This window comes from Puma concolor, chromosome B1 (genome assembly GCF_028749965.1).
Source record: "Puma concolor isolate L17-30 chromosome B1, mPumCon1.1.hap2, whole genome shotgun sequence".
Classification (NCBI taxonomy): Eukaryota; Metazoa; Chordata; class Mammalia; order Carnivora; family Felidae; genus Puma; species Puma concolor.
In genome coordinates, this window is record NC_141670.1 from 207,690,356 (window position 1) to 207,718,109 (window position 27,754).

The window sequence follows — 27,754 nt, forward strand, 5'->3', positions numbered from 1 at the left end:
ACACATATTGGTTCCTGTATCCACTGCCACAGCCAAGGTAGAGATTTCCATCACCAGGAGGACCCTGTCTCCCACTTGCCCCCTCATGCCTAAAACCACTAATCTTCTCTCCACTTCTAAAATGTTATCTTTTCAAAAATGTTAACAAATGGAATTGTGAAAATTAATAAAGGGAAAGTTCACTAAAATGGAATAGGGAGTTTCCACAAGTGAAGCTCTTAATTGCAGAATCAACAGGAATCAACCTTCTAGGTTAGTGCTAGATTGCCACTGCTTTATTATTCCACCAGGAGGAAGGTTTCCTTCTCCCCAGCAACAGCCCAGCCAATGAGAGATTGCCACAGCCCAGCCAATGAGAAGCCACTACACTTCCAGCTCCTAGCTGGACTTTCTGCCCTCCTGACTCTCTCTTTCCTCTCCGAAAGAGCCTCCTCTGCTTTGTTCTCCAAACTAGCCTATGGTTTTTCAGTAGGTTGCTTGCCCTGGACTACAATTCTCTGCTGTTTCCAAATAAACACATTTTTGCTGGTAAAATAAGTGGCGGTTTTATTTTTAAAGTTAATAGATCATAAAGGATATAACCTTCTGAGTTTGGATTCTGCGCCCCTCCCCCCAGTGTAATTGCCCCGAGATTCACCCAGACTGCTTCCTGTATGACAGTCCATTCCCAGTGAGCCCACTCCACGGTCTGGATGCATTGCAGTTGGCTCAAACATTTCCTCACTAAAAGCCATCTGAGTCATTTCCAGTTTTTAGGTATCACAAATAAGGCTGTTGTGAACATTTGGGTACAGATTTTTGTGGAAAATAAGTTTTTATTTTCCTGGGATAAACTCTGAGAGTACAGCTGCTAGGTCATAAGATAACTGCTTATTGGTTTTATAAGACACTGCCAACCTGTTTTCCACAGTGGCTGTACCGTTTACATTCTTATCAGCAATGGATGAGTAACCGAGTTACCCACAACCTCACCAGCATTTGATGTCATTGTTTTTTATTTTAGCCATTCGGAGAAGTGTGTAGTGGTATCTCATCGTGGTTTTAAGAATTTTTTTAATATTTTTTTTTTTTTTTGAGAGAGAGAGAGAGAGAGAGAGAGAGCGCACCCCCCCCCCCCCACGAGTGGGAGAAGGGCAGAGAGAGAGGGAGACACAGAATCTGAGGCAGGCTCCAGGCTCTGAGCGGTCAGCACAGAACCTGACTTCGGGGCTCAAACTCATGAACCACGAGATCATGACCTGGGCCGAAAGTCGGACGCTTAACCGATTGAGCCACCCAGCCGTCCCCATTGTGTTTTTTTAATTGTGGTTTTAATTTGCATTTTCCTAATGACTAATGATGTTAGCCATTCATAATTATTTGGCATTTGTATTTCCTCTTCAGTGAAATGTCTCTTCATGTCTTTTGCTAATTGAACTTTCGCTTTGCTTTTTTACTGTTGGGTTTTGAGGGTTCTTTATATAGTCTAGATACCAGTCCTTTGTTGGATATGTGGTTTACAAATATTTTCTCCCACTCTATGTCTAAAAAACGCTTTGTTTGATTGTTTATTTATTTACTTTTCAGAGAGAGAGAGAGAGAGAGCATGTGAGAGCAAATGTGTGTGCTTGTGTGCAGGGGAGGGGCAGAGAGAAAGGGAGAGAAAGAGAATCCTAAGCAGGCTCTGCTCTTCCAGGAGCTGGAACTCATGAACTCAGGAGATCATGACCTGAGCCAAAATCAAGAAGATTCCAACGCTTACCCAACTGAATCACCCAGTCGCCCCTACAAAACTCTTTTGATAGGAATTGTATTAATCTTACGGATCAATCTGGGGAGAACTGACATTTTTACTATGTTGAGACTTCTGATCCATGAACATGGTACATCTCTCCCTTTTTTATAGGTCTTCACTGATTTCTTTCATTTGTGTTGCATAATTTTTAGCATACAAGTTCTGTGTACAGTTTGCTAAATTTATACCTTTTGACCTTACAAATATAAGTCAATTATTTTACCAGCAAAAAAATGAGTTTACTCGAGAATAGCAAAGAATTGCAATTTGGGACAAGCAAGCTACGGCCAAAATCACAGGCTAGTCGAACAAACAAAGGAGAGGAATGTTATTTTAAAGAGAAGGAGGAAGTTGGGAGGGGTTGTTTTGAATTAAAGTCCACTGGAAAAAGACAAGAGTGTACAGTCATGACAGTTCCTCACTGGCTGAGTTGCAGGGGTGGTTAATTCCTTGTAGGAGATGCATCATGCGTATCTTTTCCTGTTGGGGCCTGTAACTGATGATTCTTTCCTGTTGACAATTCTTCTGTTAGGGTCTGTACTGGCAATTTCTGATATTGAATGGTACTGCATGAGAGCTCCCCCTTCTGGACTCCTGACTCCATTAAATTTTTTTTTTTTTTTTTTTTTTTTTTTTGAGAGACAGCGGAGGGGCAGAGAGAGAGAGAGAGAGAGAGAGAGACAGCAGGCTTCAGGATCTGTGAGCTGCCAGCACAGAGCCCCACGTGGGGCTCGAACCCATGAACCAGGAGATCATAACCTGAACTGCAGTCGGATGCTTAACCAACTGAACCACCCAGGCACCCCACTGACTCCATTTTTATTGAGGTTTCCTTTTATTAATTTTTACTGACCCGGGGGGGGGGGGAGGGTTTGTAAAATTTTTTAAAGATTAAAATTTTTAATTGTCCAAAGTAATTTTAAATGGTATTGTGTCTTTAATTTTAGTTTCCACATGTCCATCGTTGGTATGAAAAAATACGACTGCGACCTTACTGAGCTGCCTACTCCACGTAAGAGCCCTAAGGATGGGAGGAGGGGCCCTCTCAAGCTGAGCAGGAGGGTCACAGAGGTGGACAGGAATAGCATCTCGTCCATTTATGTCGGCCCCATAGAGATCATGGGCGACCTTAGGAAGAGTAGTATTTGGAGAGTAGAAGGGAAGATTTCCGAGGTGGACTTCTGGGTGAGGAGGAAGCTGGAGAGGAGGCTGGCCCACCACAAGCGTGTTCTGTGGGAGAGACGGCAGACATCCCCTCCTCTCTGCCTTGCAGCTCACGGTTCTGGCCCCACTCTGCCCCAGCTGTTTCCTCAGTTGCAAACTGCAGACAGTAACCGGATGGGGGAGGCTGAGTGCCCCCAGGTCCCCAGGCCCTTTCCCTGGGCAGGCCAGGCTAGCCTTGGACCCTGCCTTCCTCCTGAGCAGCACCAACTCTGCCCAGTCCCCTGGTTCCTGCTCCCAACAAGGGCCCAATCTAATGCCTCGTCTGGATTCGAGGCTCTTGGCAAACTGACCCCAGCCTCCTCTTCCACGCTGGCCTCCTGCCGCTCCTGGTGACTTGTTTGGACGGCAGCAATTGGGGTGGGGGGAAGTGTAGGGGACCTTTCCACAACCCCTTTCAGGAAATGCGGACCTCGTGCCGGGCAGAGTTACTTCATGGGTGCCCTCTCCTGTACCCACCCGCGTGGGCGTGTCCGCCTTGCGACCACACAGAGGCCGTGACCTCCTTCGCCTCGGCGAGGGGACTTTGTCCCTGTTTTTGTGGCAGACACTTCCATCCTGGCCAACGGAGCTGGGTCCAACTTCATGACTGGTATCTTTCCCCCTGGGCGGAGCAGCGACCGCCGTCCCTCGGGGCGGGGACTGACCCCGAGCGCCCCGTCCCGCCCCGCCCCGCGCGCCTGGCACCACCTTCCGGGGCGGTCCTGGCCCGGGCGCCGCGTTCCTCAACCCGGGCGGCGGGAGCGGCGGGCGATGGTCCTGCCCGCGGGGGACCGGCCGGGGGCCGACGCGACCCAGGCCCTGGGCGCGCTGTGGGACTACCGCGTCTACGCGCGTCGCTGGGTCTTTCTGCTGGTGCTCAGCCTTCTCAGCTTCTCCAACGCCACGGTAGGGGGTCTGGGGCCGCCTCCGTCTCCAATGCCCCGGTGCGGGGGTCTGGGGTCGCCTCCATCTCCAATGCCCCGGTATGGGGGTCTGGGGTCGCCTCCGGGCGGGGGCGGGCGGCCCGAGCTGGGACCCCGCCTGAGTCGGCGCGCTTCGCACCTTCCAGTGTCCCGCTGCACCCAAGACGGGGTCGGTGTGCACTATGGGACCGCTGGGAGTGGGGGCGCCGGCGACCTCAGCGCGTGGCCGTGGGACCAGAGGCCCTTCTCCCCGCTGTGGCTGCACAGGCAGTAAAGCTGGCATCTGTCCTCCAGGCGGCCCAGCCTGGGTCCTGTGACCTGTGGTGGTTTCGAAAGAGTCCCTCCATTCCTCAGGAGGAGGTGGGGGTCACTGTCATAGCTGGAGAGGGGTCTTCCTCCAGAACACCCAACGTCTGGCTACAGGCCTTCATGATCTGGCTCTTGCCCTCCCTCTCCAAACTCCCCACCCCAGTCTACAAGGCAGGCAGGGCTCAGCCGCCTTGCTTACCTGTGCCCTGGAGCCTTCACTGGGTTTCTGAGTCAGTATGCGGGACCCTCACAGGGGACCTTCCTTACCTGTGTGCACAGCCTCTCCACAGTTCCCCAGCTGGGGTCCCCAGTGACCCACTACCTGTTCTAGAATGGTTCCCACTGCTGGCAGTGACCCTGCCCTGGAAACCCACACAGAGCAGAGACCGGAGACCGGTTGAGCAGTGAGAACAGGGTCTCCCACTTACAGGGGCTCAGCTCCCCAACCTGCTTCTTTCCAGCTCACCCCTGAGCCCTCAGCTGTTCTGTGCAGAGGTTTGGGCCCCTCTTTCCCTAGCCCATCACGTACAGCGGGCTCAGTGGGGGTGAACTGAGTGTGGGCAGACACCTCAGGGAGGTGTCCAACCACTCTTGGATGTTATTCCAAACTGATCAGGGCCTTTTGCCTCTTTTCCTTGCTGACTGCGTGTGGAGAGCCAGCCCTGTGCTGGGACCAGGTGGCATCCATGGCCTGGGCTGAAGTCTGCTGTGACTCTGGAAACCTCTTTTCTCTATGGGACTCTGCACAGTGGCTTGTCGGCCAGGTGCTTCTAGCTGCTAGGAAGCCGGAGCTGGCTTTGGGCCCAGCGGTCTGAGGACACAGCCCCTAGAACTGCTCTGATGACTCTGAGAGGGGACGGGTATCATGAATGGCCTCGAGAAGTCCCTTGGACACTGAGGCAGTATCCTGCTGCACTCTCCTTTGGTCCACAATCTCCTTTGGTCCACAAATCGTTACGGAGCAAGCAGGACTCTCATCGGGAATTACGGTCCCTGCTCTGGTCACCACGATAAACACCGACCATGAGGCTAACCCCAGCCATGTCCCCTCGTGGACTTGTCTGCAGCCAGGTGACCACAGCTCTATGGTTCTGAGAGGGCAGTGTCAGAGGCAGGTGGAACAGTGTCTGGAGTGAGGTCTGGGTGGCCTCAGAGTGACCCAAGGAGACAGCCTCGTGGTCTGGGCAAGAGCCAGCACGTGGGGCATCTGTCAGCACACTCAAGGGATACAAGGAGGCACCCGGCAGGGCTGGAGTGGCCTGAAGGGAATTCTTGTATGCAGTGGAGATAAACTGTTGTCCCCATGTTGCCTTGCACAGTTTAGACCTGTCTCTGCCCTGCCAGCCACAAGCTTTGGGGAGGAGCAAGGAATGGGCTCGGCTCAGCAGGGCGGGTTTGGAGCACAGACCCCGCGGTTTGTCTTTGCTGGATCAGTTGAGCAGGAACAGGTCTTTTTCTGAACCTGGAAGATCTGTCCTCTGTTTTGTTCTAAAAAAGAAGAAAAGGGTGGAAAAGGAAGAAAAGGCAGCTGTTGCCCAAGTTCTCTGTCATGTGAGACTTTGTGGTCAATGTCTGTTTGGGTCAGCAAGCCTGGATCTCACTGGCCTCACCACGGAGGGTGTGGTCTGGGGCCAGCCCCTGCATTTCTGGGTCTCTCAGATTTGCAGTGATTGTGCACTTTGAATTGTGCTGCCCTTGTCTTTGGTCCATCCCTGGCCCATCTCCCCTCTCCCACCTGCAGTAATCCTTGGAGAGCCCCTCCTCCCCTCTTGCCTCACCCGTGCAGGGGTCTCAGCTCCACCAGGAAGGTCAGTGGTCTTCCCCACTGACCCAGTCGAGCTTAAGGTCTTGCCTTAGGTCTGCTGGCCGAAGGTCTGTGGAGTTGAGTCCCAGCACTTGACAGCACCTACAGCTGGGAAATGTCACCTGTCAGGGAGGGCCTCACGTCCCAAACACCTGGGTCTCCTGTAGGACAGGTGGGGCTGGCTTTGGGCAGGGCCAGCGCATAATCCAGGTGTTTCCACCTGGGACTCAATCACTGAGTTTGCAGACAAGCTAGAGATACCTTTTGGGCCCCTTTCTACCCCCCCCCCCCCCGCCCTCCTGTGGAAACATCCCTTCAATGGCTGCAGGCCCACCCAGCCTCCTACCCTTATCCATCTGGGTATTCACCACAGGCACCGAGTGTCCCCCCAGATGCGCTCCTCTGCCCAGCCAGTCTGGGCCATCTGTACATCTGTGCGACTGGGATGCCAGGATCCAGACCCCCTCTTCTACCCTGCCAGGCTCCAGTGCTGTCCAGTACCTGGTCTAGGCGTCTTCATGCCCATGCACTGTGTAGAGCTCCCCTTCCCCCTTCAGACATCTGCCTCTCACTGGCAGCCCTCTGGGCTTTCTCCTTAGAGGGTCAGTCTTGGTAGGGCTTACGATCCTGCAGGCTCTGGCTGGATCTTCAGCCTCTGTCTCCCCCACCGGACTGTACCTGCAGGATGGTGCTGTTCTGCATCCCGGGCACACTGTCTGACCACCCCCCCCAACCTGGTGCACTCCCTTGGAGGTGACTGGATGAAGACACTGGCCCTTACGGGATCGCCAGGCACTTTCTCTCCCTCAGACTGGCTGGCTGAGCCTGGGACAGTGGGTGGCTATGGTGTCCGTGGCACCTGCCCCATGGGCTGACGCCAGCGTGTGTCCACAGCTGTGGCTCAGCTTCGCACCCGTGGCCGACATGATTGCCCACCACTTCCTCCTCTCCACCGAGCAGATCAACTGGCTTTCGCGAGTCTACCTCGTGGCGTCCATCCCGTCCGGTGTGGTGGCCATCTGGGTTCTGGATTCTGTTGGGCTCCGCTGGGCAGTGAGTCAGACCCCACATGAGGGTCAGCTCTTGAATGGGGCAGGGTCCTTGAGTGAGGGCTCGAGAGCCATTGCTTCCTCTCTGGGGATCTCCAGGCAGAGCCACTGGGGTGGCAGGGCGGAGGGCAGGGTGCTGGGCCGGGAGTCCGGGCTGGCCAGGCAGCGCTCCAACCCCATCCCTGCAGACCATCGTGTGCGCATGGCTGAACTTTGCCGGGAGTGTGTTCCGAACCTTGCCCTTCATGGTCGGCGGGATCCAGGACCCATTTGCCTTCCTCATGGGTGGGCAGAGCCTCTGTGCCCTGGCCCAGACCCTGGTCATCTTCTCTCCGGCCAAGCTGGCTGCCTTGTGGTTCCCCGAGCACCAGCGAGCCACGGCCAACATGATTGGCACCATGTGTGAGTGGCGGGGGGTGAGGCTGATGGTCTCCCGTGGCTTAGGGAGAGGGTCCTGCCACCTCTGTGCTCCCAGCTCTCAGAGAGCAAAGGGCTCTGCCTGTGGGCTGGGGACCAGGACTGGCCATGGCTGAGCTGACATGTGTCTCCATCTGTCCATCCAGCAAACCCCCTGGGCATCCTGGTGGCCAACCTGCTGTCACCTGCCCTGGTGAAGAAGGAGGAGGACATCCCCATGATGGTGAGGGAGCTCATGAGGTACAGGCACACGCGTGTGCCTTTGTGTGGGGTGTGTGTGTGGGGGCATGATGGGCTCGCGTGTGCACACACATGTGTACGTGAGTGTTTGTGTGGAATGTGTGCACGAGCCAGTGTGAGTATGCACCTGCCCCTCCCTGTGGCCACACCAGCAAGTGGCCCCGGTGCACGCGGGATTTCTCCACATGTGCGAGTCCTAGGCACCTTGTCAGACACAGCTCTAGGGACCAGGATGTTGGTTTCCTTGGTGGGGAGAGGCCTTTGGTGAGCTGAGGGGCTGACTGGAGCAGGAGGCAGTGTTTATGGGGCGGACCGGAGAGGGAGACGAGGGACCAACAAAAGCCCTGAGGTGGATGTGAGGTTGAGGGGTAGGGGTTGCAGCCAGAGGCCAGCGTGTCTGCCGTGGAGGGAAGGGTCAGCCAGGTGGTAGGTGGTTGCCATTGATGTGATGGAAACCCTGGGGGTGTCTAGGGGGAGAGCGATTCAACCTGGCCCAAAGACTCGGGGAGCCAAAGACGCGGTTGCAGCGTCCAGGCGGGGCGTTGGGACTTCGGTTGGGTGGGGCGGGGGCGGGGGGAGCTCAGGCCAGGTTGGGAGAGGCGAGGGGCTTCCAGCTGTGCAGCCAGGTAAGTGTTGGGGTCATTCACAAAGGCAGGAAGGAAGGTTCAGTTGGCAGGCGGATGGGTGAGTCTGGGGCTAAGGTTGTCACCGAGGAAGTCATCTCTGGGTGACATTTCGAAAGCCAGGGCTCCGGATGAAGCAAAGCCGAGCAGACCCCCCGGCTTGCCTTTGTCTGCCTAGGGATGGCCGGTGGGGGTGGCTAGCAAGGGGGGCCGTGTGCCACCTGGTGCCCAGAGCGGCGGACGTGAAGCCCTCGTGTGCATGTGCACGTGTTTGCGAGGGCCTGCGCACGCACACATACTCGTGTGCTCGCAGACACACTTGCACACGCACGCACACTCACGTGCACCCTCTCCCCAGCTGGGCATCTATATCATCCCTGCCGGCATCACCTGCCTGCTGGCCACCGCCTGCCTCTTGGAGAGCGTGCCCCCCACCCCACCTTCCGCCAGGGCCATCCACTCCACCTCAGAGAAGTTCCTGGATGGGCTGAAGCTGGTCGGTGCCGTGGGATCCCGGGCTGGGGTCATCGGGGTGGGGAGGAGCTGAGGAGGGAAGGGGGTCAGGACAGGCCCTGTCGGAGCCTCTGCATGTCCTGCGGGAGCTCCTGTGCTGAGCGGCGCCTTCTCCCCCAGCTCTCGTGTAACAGAGCCTATGTCGTCCTGGCCGTGTGTTTCGGGGGCGGCATCGGCATCTTCTCCAGCTTCTCGGCCCTCCTGGAGCAGGTCCTTTGTGTGAGGGGCTACTCCAACGTGAGTGCTGCCCCACCCTGGCCCTTTCTCCTGCTCAAGGGTGGGGCTTGGGGGCCATTACTGTCACCCTGAAGGCCGTCTGCCTCTGCCTCGGTCAGGTGGCCCAGGACCTCCCCAGTGCTGCATTTCCACACCTAGACAGGGTAACCTCCTGTTGTGGGTGGTATTGAGATGCCGTGTGTGAAAAGTTGTGTCAGGTGCCAAATACAGTCTGAGGATGAGTGGTGGCCCTGAGGAGGGGATGGTGGCGGTGCCCAAGTGGCCTGGGATTTTGTGTGTGCTTTCCGCTATCTTTCCCAGTGTCCCACCCAGGATGGCTTCCACCCTGAAGGGCCGAAGGGTCCTCTTCTGATATTTGGAGATTGGAAAGGCCTTGCTCTGCTCATAGCATCTCTGGCCAAGCCCTCCCCCGTCTGGCATCAGCCCTGGGTGTGGGATTCAGGCCTGGCATGTTCCCAGCTCATGAGGGGCCCGTGGGCACTGAAGGGTGTCTACAGCAACCAGGCCCTTGCCTTTAGCAACTGTTGAGTTCCCGGGCCATGGCGACACAGGAAAGCGGCGCCTCCAGTGGAGGACATGCTACCCCTCGCTCATAGCTGATCCTACAGCTGAGCCTTCCCTGTCACCCTGCCATGGGCCTCTTGGTGATGGTGTGTGTCTTGAAGGTGAGTGCCTCCTCCTGGGGCCCCGGTGTCACTGTGCCCCAATGATGGGGTGCCCCCCACCCCCTCTTCCCCTCCAGGAATTTATAGGCCTTTGCGGGGCTCTCTTCATTGTGTTTGGGGTCCTGGGGGCCCTGGTTCTCAGCCTGTATGTGGACCGGACCAAGCTCTTCACCGAAGCTGTCAAGATTGGCTTCTGTCTGACCTCCGTGGTCTGTGTGGCCTTTGCTCTGGTGAGAGTCCCCTCGAACCAAGACTACCCTACAGTGGTGGGAGTGGGGTGCTCTGGGGCAGGGCAGCTGGCAACTGGGTCAAAGCAGAAATTTCGACCTTCTGCCCACTGGAGTGGTCCCTGGGTGGGATGGGCTCCCCGGTCCCCTGACCCTGTCCCCTGCTCAGCTCAGACAGGGTGCTGGTCCAGGGCCTGGCTGGGTCTGGGTGTCCCATCCCTCTGTGTGGCTCACTGCCCCCTAGGTGTCTCAGCTGCAGGGACAGACCCTCGCGCTGGCTGCCATCTGCTCACTGCTTGGCCTCTTTGGTTTCGCGGTGGCACCCATTGCCATGGAGCTGGCCGTTGAGTGCTCCTTCCCTGCGGGTGAGGGTGCGGCTGCGGGCCTGATCTTCGTGCTGGGGTGAGTGTCGGTCCCTCTGCCACCTCCCTGGGACCCCAGAGACCCTCCCCTCACCCCACTCCAGGCTACACAGTGGGTCACCTGCACGTTCTGAGCTGCGTGCAGTCCTAGGCTGGCTGCTGGGGTCCACACTGACCGGAACAGCACGCTGCCCTCAGAATGACCGATGGCACCGAGAGCAGTGGGCGGTGCCTGGGGCAGGGCTGAAGGCCTCGTGGCTGTCTAGGCAGGCCGAGGGCGTGCTCATCATGGCCCTGCTGACTGCCCTGACCGTGCGCCGTGCGGAGCCGTCTGTCTCCACCTGCCGGGATGGCCAGGGCCCACTGGACTGGCAGGGTGAGTGCCCCGGCCTGCATGGGACCTCAGGGCCTAGCCCCCCCACCTCCGGCCCTGGAAACTCCCTTCCACGGGCCCCTTCCTCTCGGCATCTTTTGCTCTCCTTGGCACGTGCAGGGCACGCACAGGGCTAGGGCGGGGTAGAGTTGGAGGGCAACAAGGCCGACCTTTCCCCACCAAGGCTTAGGATGGTGGGAGCAGCCCTGAGGCCCTGATGAAAGCTCAACTTTTAAGCCCCCGTGAGTTGTTTAAAAATGAGATCAGGGAAAGAGAGAGCGAGGCAAAGAGAGGAAAGAGAGAGAGAGACAGAGATGAGGATGGCCACGTCCAGGGACCCCATGCCGTTGACCTTGGATCTCACCACACCTGGGTCTGTGAACATGCCCTCAGGGCCCGTTGGATGCTGGGCAAGATCTGTTTCCAGGTCACTCTCTGGTCGTGGCCAGTGGGGTCCGCGGGGGCTCTGCCAGCCGTGTGGCTACTCTGGGTCCTGTGTGGGGAGCTTGGCTGCTTGGGCGAGCCTCAGAACAGAGCTGGGTTGTGTCTCCCCAGTGTCCATGCTGCTGATGGCTGGCCTCTGCACCCTCTTCAGCTGCTTCCTGGTTCTCTTCTTCCACACACCATACCGGCGCCTCCAGGCTGAGGCCAGTGCGAGCTGCTCCATCCAGGAGGACATGTCCCCTGCGACCGTGGACCGCGAACCCCACCCGGCAGCCACCCCCTGAGGCATCCACACGACCTCCGGCACTGGCGCCCTAGGAAGCTCGGGGCCACTCATCCCTAGAGCTGTTCTCCTGGCCCCGCCTTCTTGTTCCTGGGAGCCCTGAGCCCCTGGAACCCTCAGGACTTGCAGAGATGTCACAAGGGTCCCTGACGAGATCTGGAAGCTAAGAGAGCAGTTAGCGCATCAAGAAGTGGTTCTGGGGACATGAAGGGGAGGCCAGGAGAGACAGGCTTTGGTCACAGGGTGACAGCTTCATGCAGGTGCCGGGGGGACTTGGGGCAAGGCAGGGTGGCCCAGAGAGGACCCTGTGGCTGTGGCAAGAACTGCTGGTGCCGTGCGACAAGCAGACACCCCAGTGGCCAGGCCAGACCCAGGGTGGCTGGTGCTGGAGCAGCGTGTGGGAGTGGACCTAGCAAGAGAGACAAGAGCCGAGGGGGACATGGAGGGATTGGGGGCCCTGGGGGCCCCTAGCATGACCGAGTCTGGAATCGACAGTTGTGAGAAAGGCCGTGTTTGGGGGCTCTTAACCCGTAGCTTTACTCAACCTCTGCTGACCACTGAGTGGCCTAATGCCCTGGGATGAGTGCTAGCACAGTGGGGGGGGGGGGCAGGTTGGGTGGGGAGGGGAAGCAGAGGGAGGACCCCACAGGCAGATGCTCCCACCCCAGCAGGCCCTTCCCCTCCAGACTCTCCTGGTTCCAAGCAAACACTCCCACCCACAGTGGACCCTCCCCACACTCTCCCTGCCAAGGCAGACACTTCCCCCACCCAGGCGGAAGTTCCCCACCTGTAGACTGTCCCACCCCCAGGTGACGCGTCCTCCTCTCCCTCTGCAGACACTGGCAGGCAGGTTTGTGGGTTCACGTTTATTGAACTGGCTGCGGCCCAGGGGCTGCAGGGGGACGGGGCCATGCCCCTCACTCCTCCTTCTCCTCCCCGTGGGTGAGCACGTAGCTCAGTGCCTTGTAGTCCAGGTTGCCTGCAGCATCGATGGTGGCAAACTGGAACATCTGGTTAACCTGCGAGCCCGGGTGGTGTGGGGGCGGGTCAGGCCCAGGGAGGAGGCGAAGGAGCAAAATGGTCCGCTGAATTACAGGCAACTCACTCCAGCCAGCTCCCAGTGTTGTTTTTGCTTGTGGGGAGCCAGGGGTGGGACCAGGGCCCAGCCACTGGGTGTCCTGCCCACCCTGATGGTGCGGCTTCTGGAGGCCCAGGGAGTATCCCCCCTGGAGCCCAGAGGGCCACACTGGAGCTGCACGGAGGGCCGTGGGGGAGGGGGTGGGGCGGGGGCGGAGTGGACCGTTACCTCTTCAGCGGTCATCTTGTCTGCCTGAGACATCAACAGCCGCTTGATGCTGAGGACAAGGAGGGAGAAGCCAAATTAGGCTGCTCTGAAGAAAGGGACCATCACCAGAAGAACCGGAGGGGTGGCCCCAGGGGAGCCGGTGACTTGGCTCTTCTGTGTGGGATGCCTCAAGGGGGGGACGCTCACCCTCTAGTCCCACCCACTCACGGTGCAGGTGTCTTTTGGAAGCCTGGCTCTAGGGGGAGTCCTAGGCACCGGGGAGTGGTCACTGGGAGTCCTTCCTGACACTCAGGGGTCACTACCCCTTGTGGGGGGCTCCACCTGCAGGGAGGAGACTGAGGAGGGATTAGAGGCGAGTGCCTGGCACACCAAATGTGCCCACTCCCAGTGCTTGGCTGATGTAGCCCTCAAAGGGGGTTGAAGACCCAGTGATCGTACAAGTGGCATGACCAGCTGGGTTACTGGGTGCCCCGGCCTTGGTGTGGGTAGGACTGGTTTTGCCCTCAGTTACCCTGAGGGACTTGGGACCTTGGGGCAGGCAGCCCAACACCTGGACCCTGGGGCGGGGTGGGGGGGGGGGCTTGGCGCCCCTCAGGAGAGATGCCCAGGTTGGGGGGGGGGGCTTGGTGCCCCTCAGGGGAGACACCCAGGCGTTTGTGACCAAACTCACTAGTCCTTGTTGATGCTGCCTTTGCCTTCAGGATCCAGCATCTTGAAGGCATTTAGGATGGTCTCTTCGGCATCCGTACCTGCCCACAAAAGGCCTTGAACCAGGGGCTTTTAGGGCTCCAGTCCTGCTCTGGGCCATCCCAGAGCCTTCCCACCTCCAGCTCCTGAGCGCCTGGGAGACTCTGCAGCTCCCACCCTGAGGGGACTGTTCTGGGGTCCCTGGAGTTCTACCCACCCTGAGGGGACTGTTCTGGGGTCCCTGGAGTTCTACCCACCCTGAGGGGACTGTTCTGGGGGTCCCTAGAGTTCTACCCAGGCCCAGAGGTGGAGCGAGGGCTCAGCGAGTGAAGAACAGAGGCTGTCGCCAGTAGGCAGATGGGAGGTAGGCTGGGCGTGTGGCCCACAGATGTGGGTACCAGAATGCTAGGCTTTTCATCAAATTGGAAAATTTGGATTTTTATGTGAAATGCCTGGGTTTGTAAGTGTTAGGAGCTAACGAAATACAGATGGCTTTGGCAGACTGGCCTGAAGGCTGCCCCTGGCCAGGGAGAAGCCTGGCTCCATGGTGCTCCCCACCCCATGGTTCTCACCCGACAGCTTCGCCCCAAACATATTCAGGAACATGGTGAAGTTGATGGGTCCCGAGGCCTCCTTGAGCATGGCATCCAACTCATCATCCTTGACGTTGGTTTTGCCTGTTGCCAATACAAGACCGGGGACGCTGGGTAGGAATGTCACACTCACCCTGGCTGTTCTTGTTGTTGATGTGTCTGCTGTCCCCACTGGCCTCCCAACTCCATCATTCTCCAGGTGACCCCAGAATCAAGTTGGGGAGACCAGAAGGAGGGCAGTGAGCAGATGGGGGGGACACTTGGCCCAAGTGTGGTGGGGTACAGGTTCTGCACGTCGGCATAACCCCAAAACCTGAGCCCCGGGGAGATGGACTGCTGAGGAGGAGGAAGAGGCCACGCATGGGGTCCAGGGAGACTGTGATCTCACCTGGGTGTAAGGGGGCCCAGAGGAAAGAAACCTACCTGTCCTCCCCTGGGACTGCCTCAGGCTGAGAACATGGCCCCAGATGGGAAGTTGAGGGGGAAAGGGCCAGTCTTTGGCTCTTCAGAGGAGCATAAGTTGGCTCCACATTCTCTCCTGGGTCTGTTTCTGGGCTTCCTTAGCATGCCTGGGGGCAGGAGGGCAAGCCTCCCCAGGCAGTGGTGTCCCTCTGGGAGGTTAGCCCTTCCCTGGAGCTTTTGTCCCAACCCCCCCATCCATGATGCCTGTGCTTGGGCATCTAGTGATGCCCTGGCCAAACCAGAGAGGGATTTCTCCCCCAGGGGAGACCCGGCCCACCTCCTCATGGCCCATGGGACGTGGGATGTCAGGTCAGGCTGTAGGGCCCAAGCGTAGAGCAAGGCTCTCCAGGGCTGGAGGACATTCTGAGGTGGGGTGTGGCGGGGTTCTGCCCCACGGCACATACCCAGGGAGGCATAGGTGTCCTTCAGATCCTCCTTGTCAATAAAGCCATCTCGGTTCTGATCCATCAGCGTGAATGCCTGAAACCGGAGCCAGGGTGACTAGGTTGCCAGGCCAGCCACACCATGTCAGGACAGGCATCTACTCTCATTGGCTCTGGAGCGAGGCTCCCATAGGGTCTTTGGGTCACCTGCCTTATGATTCCCAGGGGGCCCCTGAGTCAGGAGCTTCTGGGTGGAGGGGACCTGGGACAAGAGCAAAGCCTCACCTCCTTGAACTCCTGGATCTGGGTCTGCTCAAAGTTGGAAAAGACGTTGGATGATGCTCTCTGGGCCCGAAGGCCCCCCCCTTCCTTCTTCTTGGTCTTCCTGCTGGCCTAATGTGAGAACAGCAAGGCTGAGGGCCCTCCAGGCTGGCATTTTGGAAGGCAAGGCAGAGGACGCAGGGACTATAGCACCAGGGGCTCCGGGGGAACCCCAAGCCCGGGTCCCTGGGCTGGGATGGCTGTAGGCGCCCGGTGTGGGTGTGAGGAGCCCTGACAGCACAGCACCTGCAGCTCATCTCGAGCTTTGCCCTGCCATCCAGCCAGGAGGAACCAGCTGGGCCTGAATACCCAAGGAGCCAGGGCCCTCGTCTCTCAGCCCCAGACCTGCATGGAGACGGCCACGGAGCACAGATTTCCTCCCCACTGCACACACCCTCACGCATGTAAACAGACTCAACTTGTGTGCACACACACACACACACACACCACACGCTTGTGTAGGTGACGCAAGCGTACATAGTCACAATCGCACACTGTGCATAAACACACACACACTCACACTCGCTCCTGCCCCAGTGGCCTGCGGGCCACACTCACCATGCCTAGGTCTGCCTGATGCGATGGTCTGTGCCCTCCCTGCCTAGGTCGCCTGTCTTAAGCTCCTACCCAGTCCCCCAGGACACTTCAGGCTCCGGCTGCCGCTCCCTACAAGGGCAGGCACAGGGCTACCCTGGGGACTGGACAACTGCAGAGTGAGCTTTGGCAGCTGGCGGGTGACTCAGATGCCCATCCTGCCCTGCCCGGCAGGGCCCCCAGGTTTCCAGGCACCTCCCCACTGCCCCTCACCCAGAAGCTTTTGTTCTCCTGTTTTCTGTACATCTCCAGGGCCACCTACATGTGGACCAAAGACCCGGGAGCTATGGGAACTAGAGGAAGGAGCACCTTTCCCAGATTTGCACAAAGTTACTGTGAGTGGCCTTCGGGGCTGGTCACCATGCACTCCTCGAGCATGTTGTGTGCACCCTCACCTATCTGCCTCGGCGGCAGATAAGTCCCAGGGCCCCGTCCCCATGGCAGGGAACTCCTTGCCTGGAACACAGTGGGGATAGCATTTCTGGGATGAAGGGCCATCCACATGGGCTGGGCCCTGGGCCGTTACTCGGGCAAGTTTCCCCCCTACATCGGGGCCCAGCAGGCAGAAGCTGGGGAGGGCACACAGGTGCCTGTGAATGGTGCCAGGTACCAAGGTCACCACAGAATCAGGGGCTGGATGTCCTGGTCTTGGGTTGAGGGGAGTGAAGGTCAGGGGTGGGAAAGGACGGGGGTGGGGTCTGTAGGCTGAGCAGGAGGAGGGCGCTTGGTGGCCGAATGAAGTGGGCAGGCAGGGTTCTGCAGTTCCATACCTGGGGAACAAGCCCTCAGAGCCCCCGTGCCTGCACCTGGTAGGGAAGCATCAGCTGCAGCCAGTCTGCAGGTGCGTCTGGGAACCACATCACATGTGAGTGCCACTGTAGCAGGGGTCGTGCCCCTTGGGGCACATACCTTCCATCACGTGACACCCCTGAGGCGATCCCAGGGGCAGCTCACTGTTGGTCTCCACTAAGTATGAGACAACAGACACTGCGCAGGACCTAGGGAGGCGTGACATGCCTGGGGGGACTTGGGGGCTTCCTGGGGTTCTGCCTGGAGGACGCCCAGAGGGACAACCTGTCACTAATGTGGGAGACCCAGGCAAGGCTGCACTCTCAGCTGGGCAGGGTCTGACCGTGATGCCTGGGGAGACCCTAGCAGGGCTGCAGGAGTGGGGACCACTGCAACGAGAAGGGAAGGCATGTAGGATCTGTGCTCAGAAGGCCCCTGATGTGAGGAAGGCCAGGAGACGCTGGCAGGGACCCTGGGGAGGTTTCCCGGGCTGGTAGCACTAAAGATAGCCGTGGAGTCTGGCTCCTGGGAGAATACTGGGATTCAACACGGACAGCTGGCCCTGACAGGTGCAGGGGCATCAGCAGGCGGTCCCAGTGTTCTGAGCCAGGTGGGAGCCCCCTCAGCCTTCAGGAAGGGCCCTGGGCCAAAGGAAGTCTCCCTCAGCTTTAGGGGTCTTCCCTGGGCAGCCATGTACATAGGGCACGTGTGCCTGTGTGTGCCCTCCACTGGTCCCCTCCCCGTCTCCCCCGCCCCACTGGAAGCTACTGGTATGCGCTCCCTACCAGCACTCTGGCCTCATCTTCAGCCCAAGAGACATTTATTTTTGATTCTGGAAGCAGGAGTTGCTGAGGAGTCCTGTCTATTTTAAAATCCAGGGAAGGGAAAACACACTCATCACCTGAGGTCATCTGCCTAGCTGCTCAAGGGGGCAGGGGTGCGCACTCTGGATTGCCGCATGGCATGTTGGTGAAAGAGGGTTATTTTGTGCCTCGTGGGGTCAACATGTGCGTACAGTCTCCTCAGGGAGCAATGAGGGGGCTTGGGAAGGCCCTCCCCCCACCCCAGGCCAGGCAGAAGCACCAGTGGAGGCATCAGGCAGAGGTCTCAGAGTCCTTAGAGAAGAGCCTGGTGACCCTGTAGGATGGGCCTCCTTATTCCCACCGCCATCCCAGGAAACAGCGCAGGTGATTTTCCAATTTCTCGGCTGGAGTCCCAGAGCCAGGACTCCAGAGCAAGCTGCTGAGCCAGAAGGGCCTCCCTCCATGCAGATTTACTGAGCACCTGCTTTGTGCCCTGGAGTTTTAGCCTCTGCATTCCATTCTCTTTAGATTTATAGTTAAGCTGTCTTTGGAAACAGAAGGGTATGGAAGAGTAGGGAAAAGTGGGCTCCCTCCGTCGCATTGGGGGCCCTAGTGAGCCCCAAACTCTGGTTCTCAGGGAGCTTCTGCCTGGATCCGTGCAGGGCCCAAGGGGGTGAGTGGTCCTCCTGTCAGCCCACCCCCACCTGATCGCCTTGGGAACCATGTATCCGCACAGCCAGCGCTGTTGGGAGCCTGGCTGGCTGGTCACCACTGCCCCATCTTTGGGCAGTCTCTGCACAGCTGCAGCTGACCTGTCACGTCTTCACCAGGACTAGCCACAGAAGTGGGGGAAACCGGCTACTCTGAGGGGGACAGAGTAACTGGCAGGTTTACCCCCTACCCGTCCCACTTAAGCAGCAGAAGTGGGAGAATGAGGGCCCATCTGGGGGCTCTGTGGACCCAGGGGCCCTGACTGAGGTGGACCTTGGAGCTTCGAACTGCAGGGTCTGGAGGGCAGCAGTCAGGGAGCAGGTCTGCTAGCTCCCAGGAAGACCCCAGCCCCCTGTGCGGGAGAAGCTCCTGCTCTGCTCTGCCAGGGGACTGGGGACTGAGACTGGGGGCGGGGGGTGGCTGGAAGGGGCTCCCAAGGCAGTGCCGTCCCAGCAGGGGGTTCTGAGGCCACCATAATCCTCGAGGCCTGAGTGCAGAGGGTCTGGCCACAGCCCCCGCCCTCCCCCCCCCCCCCCCCAAATGCGCGAGGAGCCTGGGGACCAGGGGGCCAGCGCTCAGGTCACACTTAGTACCTAGACCCGGTATTCCCTGTCCAAAACCTCAAACCCCTTTCCCGGCCAAGGCCCCCTCCCAGTCGGTCCTTGAGGCTGACCTGGGACGGCCAGGGACCTGGACAGGCCTGGGCGAGGCCTCAGGCCGCACTCCAGCCGCCCGGCGTGGGTGGTGGTGGGCTCATTCCCCGACTTTCCAGGCCCTGACGGGAGAGCCCTGGCAAAGCAGGAGGATACGGTGCAACCTGTTTTACACTTTGTGACTTTGACTTGTAGTTTTCAAATATTTGGACATATAATGGGCGGGCTCGATTGCTGCTCAACCCGGCCTGACAGCGTCCGGGGCTGCAGGAGACGTGGCGGGAGGCCAGCGCCTCACACCCAGGACAAAATCACCCGCGCCGCCCAGCCAGAACCCGCTTGCGCGGCAGTCGCGCACGCTCAGCTGGTCGCGAACAGCGCGCCCGGTGACTTCCCCGCCCCGAGCGGGCGCACGCCGTTCCACCTCCGCCCACCGGGGGGCGCAGCCGTGCCCTTGCTCGTCGCCAACGGCGCATGCGCTCGCCCTGGTACGCTTTTACGTCTCCGCGGCTCTCCGAGCCCTTGCGGCGTCCTCCGCTGATTGTGCTTCCGGCGTGAAGGTTACCGACAAGATGGTGCCGCCGGTGCAGGTCTCTCCGCTCATCAAGGTGACTAGGCTTTGCGGCCGTCGCCGCGTGCGCGACCTCAGGGAACCCTGGACCCGCGCCCCCGCGGGTGCGACCTGCCCTCCCCCCTCCCCCCTCCCCGCGCTCCCCCGATCCCCGCCCTGCGCTTCCGACCCCGCCGCGGGCTGAGACCCCCACCGGACCCTGACCCCGCCTCTGACGGCCCTTTCCCCGCAGCTCGGCCGCTACTCCGCCCTGTTCCTCGGCGTGGCCTACGGAGCCAAGCGCTACAGTGAGTGACCGCGGGCGGCCGCGCCGCTGTCTCGGCCGACGGCAGAGGGGGCGCTGGGGCTTCTCAAAGCCTGTTGGGGCTCCCCAGGGCCGTCTGCTAAACCCCAGCGAAGGGCGAGAAGGGGGGCAGAGTGGGAGGCGCCAGAAACCCGAGCGGACGCGGCAGGTGTGTGGGTTGATTTGGGACTGGCTCAGGCGGTCAGGACCCCAAGTGCATCCTGATGCAGGGCAGCCCCCGGGGAACAGAAAAACGGTGAGTTCCAGTTGGCACGTGGTGCCAGGTGGGTGTGGGAGGAGTGCTGCGGTCTGACGCGGGGCGGCCTCTGGCGACCTAAAGGACTGGGCGAAGTACGAGCCGGGTGGCAGCGGGGACCCTGCAGCTGCCCTCTGGGTTGGGCTCTCTGCGGAGCGGGAGCGGCAGCGGCAGGCCTTCTACGTGGAAGTAAAGGGTGGGAAGCCGGGGCATCGGCATTTCCAGTGCACCTGAAGAGACTGAAGCCCCGCTAGGCAGCGTTTCAGTGAGGAAGTTCAAGTGTCTCCCCACCTTCCCGTTTGCCTTAAACAGGCTACCTGAAACCCCGGGCGGAAGAGGAAAGGAGGCTCGCCGCTGAGGAGAAGAAGAAGCAGGATGAACGGAAACGGATTGAGAGAGAGCTGGCAGAAGGTACTCGAATTACTGCATCGTACAGATTTGCCCTCCGCCGGATTTTAGACACACAGTGCTGCTTCGCGGGGCCCCACTGCGGAGGGAGAAGCCCCCTCTCTTCATCCAGCACCGGCCCAGTGGGTCCTGGGGGTGTGTGGGGGCGGGGGGGGGGAGGTGGAGCAGAGGCGTGGGTGTGGGGACATGATGACACCTTGCCTTTGGTGAGGCTCAGGTCCCTGGGCCTTAGAGGTTAGTTGTCTGGGAATGTGACCTGGTGGTGCCACCTGAGAGGGGCCCACAGGACCGGAACCAGGCACACCCATCCCACTGACTGCTCTGGCAGGTTCCAGTGAGAACATGCGGGCACAAGGAAGACCAAGGACGAGGCTTTAAGCAGAGCGTAGTCGGGCTGCACCGTAACTAGATACTGGATGATGTTGAGCTGAGATGGTCTGTTGGGATCGCCTGAGGCTGTAATAACACGTATGTTTTCTTTTGAACCTTTCAGCCCAAGATGACAGCATACTAAAATGAGCCTGCCTCCCTGGAAGTGTGGATGAATAAACTTTTCTTTCTTGTTATGTGATGCTCTCCTGGACTGTCCCCGCTTGTCTCATTTCTGGACTTGGGCTTGGTTCATGTGCAGTGGGAGTGGGGATGGGGAGGGGGAATTCAGAAGAACTGACTAGCCATCACAGACTCAGGATGCAGTGCACAAATGAGCCTGTGAAACTCCTCCACTTCTCTTGGGCATCTGGGGGGGGGGGGTGGCCCAAAGGGAGCAGTTTATAGCAGCGACACAGCCAGCTTGGGTGCTGTGAGTGCTGCTTGGTCTTTGCTAAGCCCTAGGCCACCCGTTGGGTGGGCCGTGCAAGTGTCGGGATGGGACCTGGATCTCTACCCCCTGTTGTGAATCCTCTCCTCGACCCACAGGAAGGCATGTGGCCGCCCGGGGACCCGACTGGGGTGCTGCACAAGCTCGTTATCGGACTCCGGCTCTTGCCGAGCTGATAGCCGGGTCCTGCCCCTCCTGGCTGTGCCCCTTCCAATCTCTGAGGCCTGGTATTGGGATGTTACTATTTCCCAGTCACAGGACTTGAGCAGATTTCCCGAGGCTTTGAGCCCAAATTTCATTGGCGAGACGAATTCATTTGCAAATGTGAGGAGAAAATGAGAAGCAAGCATATAAACACTTTAAAGCCTTGGTTTTAGTTTTGGTGAGGTTTGAGTGAGGCCACCTCAGCTCCTCCTGAATTCGGTGGGATCTGTTCCAGTGTGGCCAGCTGGTGCTGAGTCCCTCTGGAGGAGCACCTGGCCCTAATCACAGGCGGTCACCAGGTGTCACTGCTGAGACGGAAACTGACTGGATGGCTTGGTGGGGGGTGCTCCCCATTCTCTCTCCCCACCTACCCCATGAGCTCTGGAGCCCTAGGAGAGGGCTTGGGTGGCATCTGAATTGGCCCGACGGCGACCAGTCTCAACCCGCAGCTGAGAGGAGGGGTTAAGTGTCTAGTGTCTGGGGAACAAATGCTTTGGAGTTCACGTTATAAGGACTTCAAGTTAAAAGCCCTTAACTTCTACCAGATAATCAGTACCTGTTTCAAATGGGAGCAGGGTTCTGTTTGGGTGTGGCTATGCCAATTCATAGCATTAAGGGAGCCCTCACTCGTACAGGAGTTGGGCACACCCTAGGCATGGCAGTGTGCCCTCAGTGCACCTCTGTGCACAGGGCTGTTAAACGTATTTATGCACAGGTCACTTGTGTCTGATCACTGCCTCACTCATGGCCTTGAGCTTTCTGGCAGAATTTTCCAACAGGTCATATGTGATGTGCCTGTAATTTCTGCCGAATTAAAACAAGGGTGATGTATTTTGTTTTTATTCTGAATTTCTGGTCCTATTTTCCCTTAAACCAGATAGGCAATGGTACCTACGTATCTTACTTGCCCATACACACATAAATGTGCAGTCGTGAATGTTCTCACCCAATGCTTTCAGACACAGTTCGCAGACCCTTTCCGAAGATCTCTGTGGTATTGCTATGTACCCAAAAGATGGATGAGCGTAAGGTAGGCTAAAGTGTTTAAATTATTCATCGTTGACTTTCATTTATAAAAACGCAAGCCTTAAAAAAAAATTCAAAATATTCAAAATTGTCTTCAGTCACTTCGTTGGGCTTCCTAACCTGTAGCAAAGGGTTAGAGGTGGAGTCCCAGGAGGTGTACGGGATGAAAGAGCGGTCCGAACCCCCGGAGCAGCTCACAGGATGCAGCAGGTTGAAGACTTGGGGGCGGGGCCGCCATTGCAAATCTCTGTGCCCCCTGCAAGAGAAAACAAGACGCTGAGTGAGAACCGTGTGCACTGGCCTTGCTCCTTCCCTTCCGCCCCTTGTCCTCTACCAGCCCTGCAGGATGAAGGGCAGAGTGTGGGACCTGCGGGGAGCCTAAGCCGATTAGTCTAGCCAGGGCTCAGCCTTTCTTATCTTAGCTCTGGTGACACTTTCAGTTCTGCCGCCCCCGCTCCCGCCCCCCCCCAACCCTGAAACAGTCTTGTTTACATTGGTTCCCTCCCCATAGCAGGAAATCGCAACAGAAGTCCCAGAGCTGAGGTGGCCAAGCACAGGCAACAACTTCGGGGATTCCATCCTGGGGGTGTGCTGACTCATTGCGATGAAGCCACATTCCCACAGCAAGGGGAGGGGCGGACAGGTAAAGAAACGTTCTGAGTCGGCACAGGGAAGGGTGTCATGCACACTTGGCTCTTTTAGCTCACTTTTTTTCTTTTAATTTTCTTTGCTCTTTTTTAAATAGCTCGCTTATTTTTTAAGGTCTTCTGTTTTGTTTCTGAGGGTAGCGTGGGAGTAGAGGTAGATTTTCTGATTAATTAGGAGGGAACTGCAGCCTGATGGTGGAAGAAAGACCTGTTGAGAGTTCACGATGTTTGCCTGGGATTTCCTCCCCTTTACAAGGGAAGTAACGTTCAGTTACTTCATTAGGGGAAATGAAAGCTCCTGGCTAGAGACACAAGGAGACCTTCCAGTCTGGGAGTGTTGGGTGCACTGCCTGAGCAGGGCCGATCCTGAGGGATGGCCGCCCCTGCCGTGAGGAACCAGAGCACGCCAGCCACAGTGCTGTCTGGCACCTGCCTTTTCTTGAGACTTGACTCTGGTCTTTAACTCCATCTCTTCATACACTTCAACGTGGGGACTAACCAAGTGCCCGCCCCCACAGCCCAGACCTTTCTTGACTGTTGTCCTCTCCTCCTGTTGCTGCTTCTCCTCCTCCAGGGCCTTCACTTTGGCCTCGTACTCATCAGCCAGAGCCTTCCACTCCTTCCTGTTGTTCTGTAGTCGGTCGAACATGGGCAGGATCTCCTCGTGGAAACGGGAAAACTCCTGGACAGGGAACGAAGAAGTTGCCCACACCGTCTGACTGTTCCTGGGCCGCTGGGGCAGGTGGTCTCCCCACGTCTTGGCCCTTGCTGGCACCAGCCTGTCCCCCCACCACCTTGCCCCACTCCCCCAAGAAGAGAACCTGGGAGGGGGTCTGCCTGCCACTGAGACGTCACCTTCCCAGCAAAGCCTTGGAAATGGAGAAGATAGGATGGGGAGACGTGGGGTATGAATGCTTATGGCACAGATGAGGCCCCCAAGAATAAAATAGAAAATAACAATGGCAGAAGGGGAGTCCCTTGGCAGAGGGAGTGGGAACACGGGGGCAGACAAGCAAGTCCCGAGGCTCCTTCTCTGGTCTCTTATGCACACATCACCCATGTACACATGTGTGCACACACAAACACACATACAATCTGTGGAGCATGTGGATGGACTTGGGGAAGGCAGTGGGAGGGGAGCGGTGTAGTGGGGCTGTGACCTGTGACCTTCAGGACTGGGATGTACATCCTGGTCCTGCCTTCCTTCCCAGGACTTATAGCCCCAATGAGGGGGTAGCAAAGGGAGATGGTGTTTCAGTAAAGGGGAGCACAGGAGCTGTGGGGGTCCAAGGGGGGGTGGGACTGGTCCAGTCAGGGGTGACTTTACTCAGAACCAGACAACCTCCTCCTCAGAGCGTGGGACCCTGCAGCCCCCAGGACCAGATGGAGTGGAGTCCATGGGCATGTGGGCATCACTTGCGGGGGGGGGGGGCTCTGACTGCAGAGCCCTCCCCACCCCCGCCAACATACTCCCTGGCCAGTGACGTCACAGCACATGTCTTCAGCACAGTGTCCCACTGTCACTTGTGCAACATGTGTTTGCTGGGCAAGGAATTCCCAGCTGTGACAGGTGGACCCATCCCTGTCCTCCTGGGTTCACAGGCACTGAACAAATGCACCCACAGATAAACTGCAGTCAGTGCCCTGAAAATAACACGCAGGCCACAAGTGGGGGTGCCTTAGGGTCTTGGGAAAGCACATTTGAGGTGAGACCTGATGGAGAGCAGGAGGACCCTCCAGAGGGAGGAAGCCAGTGGGTAAGCATGAAGTGCTTCTGAGGGGCTGGCTAGGTGAAGGTGGGAAGGTTCTCCTTGGGGTGACGCTGAGGATTTCAGATTTTAAGTGCAAGTCTGAGGAGATAGGGGCTATGGCAAGTCAGGCCATTGGGTGAACCCACACCAGTCCCCTCCTCCTCCTGTGAACCCAGTCAGGCCCTGCTCACCTTGTACACGAATGTGCACACAAAGTCGATGAAGCCAACTTGTAGTTTGGGGAGCTCGGCTGCCTTGTTCCGGTCCATCATTGGCTTGGTTGGGGGGGGGGGAGCAGAGACACTTTCTCTGAGCCCACAGGACTCACTCAGCCCCACCCAGCTTGGATGAACATGTCCACAGAAACACAGATTAAGCAGTGTCCATGGGATGAAGGTGAAGCCTCTGGCCTTGGGGCCTGGCCTGCCTTGATAGATGCTGGACCTTGAAAGGAGACAGCTAGGACACCCCTGTCCCCTCTGAGCCATCTAGTAGTTCCAGGGCTAGGTCCACCATGGTGCTCCCAGTTCCCTGTCCCCTGAGCCCCTGTCTCCCAGTCCCCTGGGAGCTATCCATGGTGCTGACTCAAGACCTGACTAGAGACCCCTGGGGGGCAAAACTCAGATGCCTCTGGAGGGGCTGTCCATACTGTCTACACACTCCAGGCTGCCTGAGTTGGCCCTTGCTAGTCTGTTCTTCATAGCTACCCACTGTCTGAAGCTCCATGTGGCAAGGGTGAGTCATGCAGGACCTAGAGGCCTGGCCCCCAAGGGACTTGGCTGGTTGGTCAGGATACCCTTACCTGCAGTCTGTACCTGGCCCCAAAGCCTTCTCAACCCCATAGGGTTGAGACAGCTACTCATTGACTGGAGTTGACTTTCCATTTCTTCCACATGCCTTTTGGACAACACTATGCTTTCCTCATACCCTTGGTTCCTATGCAGGTGCCATTGTAGTCTAGCAGCATATTCCTGGCCCCACATTGCTGACCCGAAGATCTCAGCATTGCCCATCTGCCACGGTGTGGGCCCCTGGGCTGCAGCCACTGGCTCCCTCTGGCATCGTACTCTTCCCAGTTGAAGGCCTTTCTGGAGCAGCTCACAGCTTGGCTGAGGTTCTGTAGAGCTTCCTAGGCCATGGAGGCTCTGGGTTACGGGCCACAGCCTGCTTCTACCAGCTTTGATAATGGCTTTCCATCTCTGCATGGGCACCACAGCTTTATCCAAACCCTATTATTTCTATAACTTTACCCATTTCCTGAGTCACCTAATTTCACACTCAGCTCATGTCACATGACCCCACAAAGTGAGACTGAGGTCCCAGGACCCCCAAATCCCTGGGAGTCCCCTGTTTCCACTAAGTGAGGCCTGAGTTTCCCAGGGACCACAATGGGGATTCTGGAATTAACACTCACAATGGGCTGCTGATCCAGAACTGTCCTTTCCAAGTCACCTTGTTCCCAGAACTCAGCTGCCACCAACAGAGCTACCTGGGAGGTACGTAAAAGGCAGTCATCCTGTGGAGCTTAGTGCTTGGTCAGAGAATGACCAAGGAGGCTCTTGCCTGGAGCCTCTGTGTCCTCAGTCTTCTCTGCCCCAGACCCTCTGGGATCCCCATTCTTCAGACTGGGCCTAATACACAGTGAGCACATTGGCACTTTCCAATATGGTGGCTGCTGGCCCATCCCCAGAGCAAAGGGGCAGCCCTCAGTGCTACTTGCAAATGAAGGCTCTGTCTGCCTATCTCAGGCTTCCCCTAGATGCAATCCCAAGAGGCACTGACAAGAGGTGGGGGCCCTGCATGACTTCTGACCTTGCTCTGGACTTCCCAGGGCTTGGTGATGGCAGACAGGTCGCACGCCGTCATCATCATGGCCCTGCAGGGAGATGGAGCTCCAGGCATGCCCAGGCTGGCCTCCCTACCTCCCCTCCACCTCCACCTCTGGGCACAGGTCCAAGCTCCAGAGTCCTTCTAGTAGTAGGCATCTTACTGTACACACACACTTCAGCCCACCCCCCTCATACTCCACCTCTCCCTCCTTCTTGCAGCTACAAACTAAAATCAACAAATATTTATCAGGCAGCCTCTAAGTGCCCGTGATTTACAGTTTTCTTTGGTGGATCTCTGGGATAGGCCTGGGGGAGGACTGTAGTTCTGAATCTCCATTTTGTACATGCATCTGTGGAGGTTCATAAAATAAGTAAAATACTGCCAAATCCACAAACTAAGGAAATGGACTGTCTGACCCCAAATCCTGTACGGTCTTCCCAGAAGAGGAGGAGCAGGTTAGATGGAGCATTTATTTTGACGTGTCAAAGCCATTTAGAGATCAGCTGTTCTTGTTGCGGGTCATGGGGGTGGGGGGTGGGGTGGGGTGGGGTGGGGTGGGGTGGGGTTTCCTATCTTTGTCCCGGGAGGTTTGAGGATTAAGCAGGGCAGAGATGGCCCCTGTCTCCCCCGCTGCTCACATGACTATCTCCTTCCGAGTAGTCTCCAGGGACAGGTACTCCACCCAGCTCTTCCTGTCCTCATAGTTCTTAGACTCATCCACAATCTTCTGGAACATCGTCCTCTTCCTGAACCCCAAGAACAAAGAGAGAGAGAATCGACCCCCAGCCCCTCACCCCACCCCTGAGCCAGGACCACCTCCTAGGGGTCCCTTGGGTCTTCCCAGAGCCCCTGACCGACGCTTCCCCGCAGGGAGGGCGGCACGCACTTGAAGTAGAGCGCCAGGTCCGTGGCGATGATGGCGATGTCCATTAGGTGGATCACGTGCTCGTGCTGCCGCCGGTTCAGGTTCTGGTAGATGTTCAGGGTCTGCGGGAAGGGGCTCAGGTGGTAGAAGCGGTCCGCCTGTCCCCTCCCCCTCCCAGGATCCGTCCGTCTGTCCCTCGCAAGTTGCTGGCCTGCTCCTCCCCCTGGGTCGTGGGCACCAGACCCCGGTGGCCTGGCTCGCTCACCCCTAGCCGTGGCCCTCCCCACCTTGGCCTGAGGGCTGAGCTCACCCCACCCTGCGGTGGGTGCTTCACCAATGACCCTC

General features: G+C 58.0%; 4 protein-coding genes across 6 annotated transcripts in view; 2 read left to right on the forward strand and 2 right to left on the reverse strand.

Annotated features, from left to right (window-relative positions):
- Nucleotides 1-3,681: 3,681 nt before the first annotated feature.
- On the forward strand, nt 3,682-12,559 carry SLC49A3 (solute carrier family 49 member 3). Of its 2 annotated transcripts, none has more exons than XM_086705695.1 (10): nt 3,682-3,883; nt 6,908-7,066; nt 7,251-7,464; nt 7,626-7,702; nt 8,701-8,838; nt 8,976-9,092; nt 9,835-9,987; nt 10,229-10,386; nt 10,613-10,722; nt 11,315-12,559. In XM_086705695.1, the coding sequence occupies exons 1-10, from the start codon at nt 3,749-3,751 to the stop codon at nt 11,479-11,481; spliced, it is 1,428 nt and encodes a 475-aa protein (XP_086561821.1). In that variant the 5' UTR covers nt 3,682-3,748; the 3' UTR covers nt 11,482-12,559. The 2 variants fall into 2 exon arrangements, with proteins under 2 accessions (XP_086561821.1, XP_025777744.2); XM_025921959.2 differs by having other exon boundaries at nt 3,685-3,883; nt 11,275-12,559.
- Nucleotides 12,364-15,891, reverse strand: MYL5 (myosin light chain 5). The gene is made up of 7 exons (XM_086705697.1): nt 15,757-15,891; nt 15,163-15,270; nt 14,899-14,974; nt 14,012-14,116; nt 13,423-13,501; nt 12,753-12,801; nt 12,364-12,465 (listed from the first exon to the last, which is right to left on the reverse strand). The coding sequence occupies exons 1-7, from the start codon at nt 15,757-15,759 to the stop codon at nt 12,364-12,366; spliced, it is 522 nt and encodes a 173-aa protein (XP_086561823.1). The 5' UTR covers nt 15,760-15,891.
- A 3,316-nt stretch (nt 15,892-19,207) lies between these two features.
- Nucleotides 19,208-20,832, forward strand: ATP5ME (ATP synthase membrane subunit e). The gene is made up of 4 exons (XM_086705696.1): nt 19,208-19,356; nt 19,552-19,606; nt 20,171-20,269; nt 20,760-20,832. Exons 1-4 carry the CDS (start codon nt 19,321-19,323, stop codon nt 20,783-20,785), a joined length of 216 nt encoding a protein of 71 aa, XP_086561822.1. The 5' UTR covers nt 19,208-19,320; the 3' UTR covers nt 20,786-20,832.
- A 1,488-nt stretch (nt 20,833-22,320) lies between these two features.
- The window catches only part of PDE6B (phosphodiesterase 6B), a 34,627-nt gene continuing 29,193 nt past the window's right edge, over nt 22,321-27,754 (reverse strand). For both annotated transcript variants that reach the window (XM_086705693.1, XM_086705694.1), the window contains exons 16-22: nt 27,431-27,531; nt 27,183-27,290; nt 26,527-26,590; nt 26,129-26,203; nt 24,906-24,989; nt 23,489-23,645; nt 22,321-22,572 (exon numbers count right to left, since the gene is read on the reverse strand). In XM_086705693.1, the coding sequence (XP_086561819.1) occupies nt 22,511-22,572; nt 23,489-23,645; nt 24,906-24,989; nt 26,129-26,203; nt 26,527-26,590; nt 27,183-27,290; nt 27,431-27,531 (651 nt within the window). In that variant the 3' untranslated portion in view covers nt 22,321-22,510. The remainder of the gene's footprint in view (nt 22,573-23,488; nt 23,646-24,905; nt 24,990-26,128; nt 26,204-26,526; nt 26,591-27,182; nt 27,291-27,430; nt 27,532-27,754) is intronic.

Coding starts and splice junctions, on each gene's coding strand:
- SLC49A3 (XM_025921959.2), top strand. CDS start 3,749: ATGGTCCTGCCCGCGGGGGACCGGCCGGGGGCCGACGCGACCCAGGCC. Junction 8,839..8,975: donor TCCTGGATGGGCTGAAGCTG/GTCGGTGCCGTG, acceptor CTTCTCCCCCAG/CTCTCGTGTAACAGAGCCTA. Junction 10,723..11,274: donor GGGCCCACTGGACTGGCAGG/GTGAGTGCCCCG, acceptor GTGTCTCCCCAG/TGTCCATGCTGCTGATGGCT.
- ATP5ME (XM_086705696.1), top strand. CDS start 19,321: ATGGTGCCGCCGGTGCAGGTCTCTCCGCTCATCAAG. Junction 19,357..19,551: donor AGGTCTCTCCGCTCATCAAG/GTGACTAGGCTT, acceptor CTTTCCCCGCAG/CTCGGCCGCTACTCCGCCCT. Junction 20,270..20,759: donor TGAGAGAGAGCTGGCAGAAG/GTACTCGAATTA, acceptor TGAACCTTTCAG/CCCAAGATGACAGCATACTA.
- MYL5 (XM_086705697.1), bottom strand. Junction 12,802..13,422: donor GGCAGCATCAACAAGGACTA/GTGAGTTTGGTC, acceptor CCTTGTCCTCAG/CATCAAGCGGCTGTTGATGT. Junction 12,466..12,752: donor ACAAGATGACCGCTGAAGAG/GTAACGGTCCAC, acceptor CCGGGCTCGCAG/GTTAACCAGATGTTCCAGTT.